Source organism: Impatiens glandulifera, chromosome 2, assembly GCF_907164915.1.
Source record: "Impatiens glandulifera chromosome 2, dImpGla2.1, whole genome shotgun sequence".
NCBI classification, from domain to species: domain Eukaryota; kingdom Viridiplantae; phylum Streptophyta; class Magnoliopsida; order Ericales; family Balsaminaceae; genus Impatiens; species Impatiens glandulifera.
Window position 1 is genome coordinate 2,466,612 of NC_061863.1, and position 6,444 is coordinate 2,473,055.

Below are 6,444 nucleotides of genomic sequence, written 5' to 3' on the forward strand. Positions count from 1 at the left end.
CATACTACAAAAATACAAATAAACTTAAAAGTGATAGAACATAATTCTTCATTAAACACAAAAACTTCAAAAATCATCAAATTAATTTTCTCATAAAAAATTTCCGTCTTGACTCTTGAATAAACTTCTTCAACACAGGTAAATTACAACCTACAAAATCAATAAATAAAAAATCAAACATTAACCAATACAAAAATAGAATTAAGATAAAAGTATTTAACTAATAACATACCTCAAATCTTCGACAAAAATAATAAATAACTAATAATATTGAACTATTATTCCCTAAATATAGTTAAACATAATATTTAAAAAATTCTTTTATTTTTGAATTAATATATTGAACTAAATTTGAGGAACTTTTAATATTTCTTAAAAATCTCTTTGACCCTTTATTTTTACCTTATTACTTTATTAAATTATATATTATTTTATAAAAATTTAAAAATATTAATATTCTATTATAATTTACCACCCTAGTTTGTGAGTTGTGAAAATTCATCTAACACTGATAAATTTATACCATGTTTAATAACTGAGACATATTATATATATAATGAAAGTATGTTATATATATATATATATATATATATATATATATATATATAATAAGAAAATATCTAGTAACCAAGAAATTTCATATATTAAACAAAAAAATTTAGAAATAATGAAAGTATTATTTAGTGTAGAACTTACAAAAAAAAAATCAACTTTATTATTGTTAAAATGGAAGAAGAAACTACAAAATAGAGATTGAAGATTAAGTTAATAAATAAATATAAGATTGTAAAAATTGAAGAACGACATGCATAACTTTATTAAATGAAAACATTACTTACTTGCATAATCATGTAACTTATGTGGTAGAGATTGAAAAATATAACATTTTTTGTGTTGTTGGAGACTTTGAACAAAAACTAGAAGAATGTTGAAGAATATAGAAGTTGAAGACTTGAAGTAAGGTTGAATGGAGATATTATGAGAGAGAAACAATTATTACAAATAAATGAAATAATGTTAAGTGTGATGTGCCTAGGAAATGATGTTAAGCGTGATGTTGAGAGTAATGATAAAATAGTTAATATATTTATTTAATGATATTTAGTAGCTACAACTTGTGACGTGGAATACAACTTGTCACTTAAATTTTATTAATATATATATATTAATATTAATATATTCGGGTATCGGGTTTGGGTTTCCAACACTCCCCATCCCCGACCCCGAACCCGATCGGGTATCATTTTTCACTCCCCATCCCCGACCCCGACCCCGATTTAAAATACCCGAACCCGAGCATCGGGTACCCACGGGTATCGGGCATACGGGTACCCATTGCCATCCCTAGGCATATTAGCTATATCAACTCAAATTTCTCAACAACTATCAAATAATTCAATTTTTCAATGAATTTGTAATACTTTACAAAAGACTCCAAATTTATATTTAATTAAGATTAGCGGAGAGAGTATTTATGTCCCACATTCGAATATTATAAACACAATTAAATATATAAAATTATTAATATATTTATTTTTATAAAATTTTAAGTTTATTTATAATAATATTTTTAATATATTATATTAAAAATTTGTTTATACAATTTTATTTAGACTAAAGTATAAAAGCATAAATTCGTCGGAATGGTACACAACTTCCCTGTCCGATATCCTCCCATTGCATCCCTATTTAAGACCCTATTATATCTAATTTCATTTTGGGATTTTTTTTGCAATGTTATATATCAATATATATATTTGATATACCATTGAATAATTGAATACACTTGTGTAACCAAGAAAAAATTCAAGAACATCATATTCAACAAATACAAATCAAAATTTAAGCCATCTTTTCTCCTTGTCTTTATTAGCCACAGCATTCGACGCAGAAGCATGAGCGAACTCGGCATCGGCCAACAATTTCCTCGTCTCGATCAACTTCCTCGTAGCCGCCTCATAAACAATCTTCTCCTTCCTATTCCGATTCGCCATTTCTTCCAACCTCTCCACTTTCGTCTTCAAATCCTTCACCTCATCCTCACACGCAACTATTGCTCTCCGATCAACTTTCTTCCCTTCACCCGTTTCTCGTTGTTTCTTCTTAACCTCATGATTCATCATTTCACCGTGTTTCACAAGCTGGCTATTTATAAGACTGAACACATCCGGTTCGCATTCCTCATCCTCCTTTTCCGCTCTAGCTGCATCCGCAAACTTCTTCTCTCGTTTTCTCCTCCCCCCTCTACTTCTCTTCTTCACAATATTACCATTCTCCGATTTCTCCGCCACGTGATCTAGTGATCGTTTCGGTGGAAGGACTTTAACGCTGATCGGATCGATCATTCCTTGTCCCGATACACCCAAACCCATTCCTTGTCGATAACCCATATTCGCCATCATTTTTGACGCAATGCCTCGCGTATGATTCTCCCATTTCGCGAATATTACTGTTTCGGTTTGTATACCTCCTCTCAACTCTGTGAAAAAACCTAGTCCTTGCAAGCCGTCATCTTCGGATTCTTCGTCGAAATCGGATTCTTCTTCCGATAACGAGTCACTTACTTCCGCGTATTCAGAAAACGATATGGAATCGGTCCCGAGCCTCGAAGAGGTTCCGTCTGATCGAAAAACGACATGCCCGACTGAAAGATTGTCGTCCCATGATTCAAGCTCCGCTTGTTTCCAAATCCCTGTTTGATCTGAGACTGCCCAGATATTTGATCCGACAAGGGATTGCTCCCATATTGTGGGAATATGTTTTCTCAGAGATGATAAGGGTATATCCACGCCTGTTTGAACATTATCCAACATCAGAATCGAACAATATCCAACATCAGAATCGAACGCTATATTGTATACAACTTTGACAAGCACGTTTTTCAAGCAATAAGAACGCAAATGGACATATTAATGCAACCTACCATGTGACAAGCGGCAGTTATTAGGAAATCGACACCGTTGCTGTAGAAAGAACTTGCATATCTGCACTAGGATTAATCTCTCATTAGAAAAAGCTATGCAGCTAAATCTATACATAACATTGCAACTTAAGTGATGAATGTTGAATACTGGATATTATTGAATAAACTAAATGAAAATAACTGAATTTTAAGTACTTGGTATGGAAGTTGATTTGATAAAATTTGAAACTAATGTCGGAAAAGTATTTAAAGACTGCTTAACCCTTACAATGACGTTTAATTAATTTTCAAGGGTTAAAGTTGTCGTTTGTATGCTCGTAATAGACTACCAAGTTAAGTCACTCATAAGAGATATTGCATGGTCAATCATGAAAATCTTAAAAAACGGAGAAGAATGTTGGAAGATGCTGGAGTTTAAAATTGGAAATGGTGAAGACACATTATTGTGAAAAGACCCTTGGCTGGGAGACAGTCCAATTATGTTGAATCCTGTCTTCAATTGAAAGATTGAGTGCATGGAAGAGCCTTTTCTTTTGAAACAAAAAGTGTGAATAACCAAATTCGAATTTAAATCAAATCAAACCTTTCAGATAAATCAATACAATTTAGGAGAAATCATTGAAAGGACATCAATTCAAATCATGGATCTTCGAATTGAGAGAGATTGAAAGAGATCAAGAATTCTCGCTATTGCTTTGATTCATGGACCCAATTCAATTTAGTATTCATTAACGTTTTTTTTCCACCAAGAACAACCCCCAAAAATTTGGAGTATCCTACTTTCACGCAATTCAAAGATTCAACAAGCAACCAATATTTCACAAAAAATTTCACAGATCTGTAAAGGCCAATGGATAAGTCACTTGGAGGAAACACATGGAAGAATAATTCTGCACAAATTGATTAAATGTTGAAGAGAAAAGGATTCACCGGAATGGAAAGCTGAAAAGAATTAAAAAAAACTCAGCTCAAAGACAAGGTAAAGAGGAAGTTGTTCAATGATGGAAACTTGTATGGTCTCCCAAAATAGTGTCAATACACCAATTTATTCTCATGACAAAAGACAGGGTAAAGAAACTCATGTACTTTCTGTAAAGGGACAGAGGAAACTCCTCTATAATCAAACCTGGAAAAGACTCAATAGGAACATGATGGGTGATACAAATTCAGAAGAGTGAAAAAAATATCAAAGAATGGATGGTAAAGGAAACAAAAATGCAGGACCTTCTTCTCAAATCTCCACAAATGTACATTTGCAGGATGTTTATATGAGAAATGACAAAAAGATGGGGAATTCAAGAGTAATGAAGCTATCTAGAATGAAATTCAAGCATGTGCAAACTGGAAATGTTGCAAATAAGTATCAGAATTGTCTACTTATTAGAAAAGGAAACATCTAAGATATACAATTGATTCATTCTATAAGCTACCCAGAAGAGGAACTCAAATAAGAAGAATGTAGTACTAACCAGCATGCTTTCAGATGTCGGTGTTAGAAAAGAAACCTTTGCAGAGGTAAATCCATCCAAAGAGATAACAAGACCATTATACCACCGTCCATCAGTGAATCGAAATCTACATTTCGATCCCACGGAATAGCTTTCATCCTCCGGTACTGTTTCTGGTTCAACTTGACATTCATTAATAGGTTCTGCTTCGATATCCTCAGAGACAATACTGGAGGAAGCTTGGAGGACAAAATCAGCCTCTCTCAATAACCTCGCACGTTTAAGTTGAAGAAGTGCATCTTCTGCATCTTTAATAGCATGAGAAAGTTCTTCGTAGACCTGATGCAACAAGGAATTAGAAAGTAGAAAGTATAGATCGTGAGGAAACCGAGTAATTTACCGGAAGAAGTTCGGGATTGGTAGGGTCGGAAGCTAGGGCTTCTTCGAGATCGGAGAGTGATTCTTTGTGCTCGTGCAATTGAACCTCCAGTTGTTCCTCTAGAAGCCTCTCTTCTTCGTTTGCCATTGACCGGAGGAATTTTGTTGGGAAGAGCGGCCGGAGAGAGGAGAAGATAGCCGGCGATATGCAAAAATAGTGAAGATGATAAAAATGAAAGATGAAGATATGAAGGGAAATTTGATGAAATGGCCCCATAACAGGGAAATTCCAAAAAGGGCCCCCGCCTACTAAAGTTGGCAAAAAGGGCCCTTTTGCTCTGCGAAATGTCTGAAATACCCCTTCGGCGCCAGTTTTTACGCTCATAGACGTGAATTACCAATCACGCGATTTAATCTAAATCGCGTGAGTTCATCACCGCGATTTAGATGAAACGCGTGATTGGTAATTCGCGTTTTTAAATGTACGCGATTTACCATGCACGTGATTTAATCTAAATCGCGGTGATGAACTTACGCGATTTAGATTAAATCGCGTCCATGGTAAATCGCGTCTTTAGTCTTATATATAATTTTCCGGCCCTAATTTAAATCAAAACCTCCCCGATTCTCCCTCCCACTCCGACTGCGGCCGACTTTCCATTCCCACATCCATCAAGATCATCGTTCCTCAACATCAGCGTTCCTCAACATCATTGTTCCTCAACATCATCGTTCCTCAACATCATCGAGATCCTTCCAACATCATCGTTCTTCAACATCATCAGGTCAGTTTAGGGCTTAGGGTTTAGACTTAGGTTTTGATGTATATTTACCGTTTATATTCATGGATATGGATGTATTTAGGGTTAAAGGATTGGTTTTGATGTATATTATGCCGTTTCCTATGTATATCGAAGTACTTAGGTTTAGGGTTAGGTTTTGATGTATATTTACCGTTTATATTCATGGATATTGGTGTATTTAGGGGTAAAGGTTTGGTTTTGATGTATATTATGCCGTTTCCTATGTATATCGAAGTATTTGGGTTTAGGGTTAGGTTTCGATGTATATTCTGCCATTTATATGGATGTATTTAGGTTTAGGGTTTGGTTTTGAAGTATATTATGCTGTTTATAATGGATATTGATGTATTTAGGTTTAGGGTTAGGTTTTGATGTATATTTTGTCATTTATATTGATAGATATTATAGTATTTATGTTTAGGGTTAGGTTTCGATGTATATTCTGCCATTTATATTCATGGATATTGTTGTATTTAGGGTTTAAGGTTTGGTTTTCCTATATATACTGATTGATTGTTGATTTTCAATTACATGAATATTGTATGGTTAGCTATTGATGTATATTCTGCTGTTTATAATGATGGATATTGTAGTATTTAGATCAGGAGCTGCCGTTGTGGTTTTCTCAGTTCGTTCAACAAAATGGTATGTATTAAAATGGTTGTTAATAAAATTGTTTTCTCAGTTCGTTCAACTCTTTTTTTTTTATAATATGCAGACAACAAACACTGTTATGACCTTATGTCCCAATCAATTATCACCTGAAAATAATGTATGTTCTATTCTCTCTACTATGTCCATATTAACTAGTTTTGTATGTAATAACCATTATATTATTGTTTTACACAGTTGTTGATAGTTGAATTTGCTCGCACTTTTGGTGCAAGGGTGT

The 6,444-nt window shown here is 33.9% G+C and overlaps 1 protein-coding gene across 1 annotated transcript; it reads right to left on the reverse strand.

Moving 5' to 3' along the window:
* Positions 1-1,747: 1,747 nt before the first annotated feature.
* Positions 1,748-4,975, reverse strand: LOC124927535 (zinc finger CCCH domain-containing protein 18). Its single transcript, XM_047467966.1, has 4 exons — positions 4,772-4,975; positions 4,393-4,710; positions 2,924-2,984; positions 1,748-2,791 (listed from the first exon to the last, which is right to left on the reverse strand). The coding sequence occupies exons 1-4, from the start codon at positions 4,895-4,897 to the stop codon at positions 1,836-1,838; spliced, it is 1,461 nt and encodes a 486-aa protein (XP_047323922.1). The 5' UTR covers positions 4,898-4,975; the 3' UTR covers positions 1,748-1,835.
* Between the last annotated feature and the right edge of the window lie 1,469 nt (positions 4,976-6,444).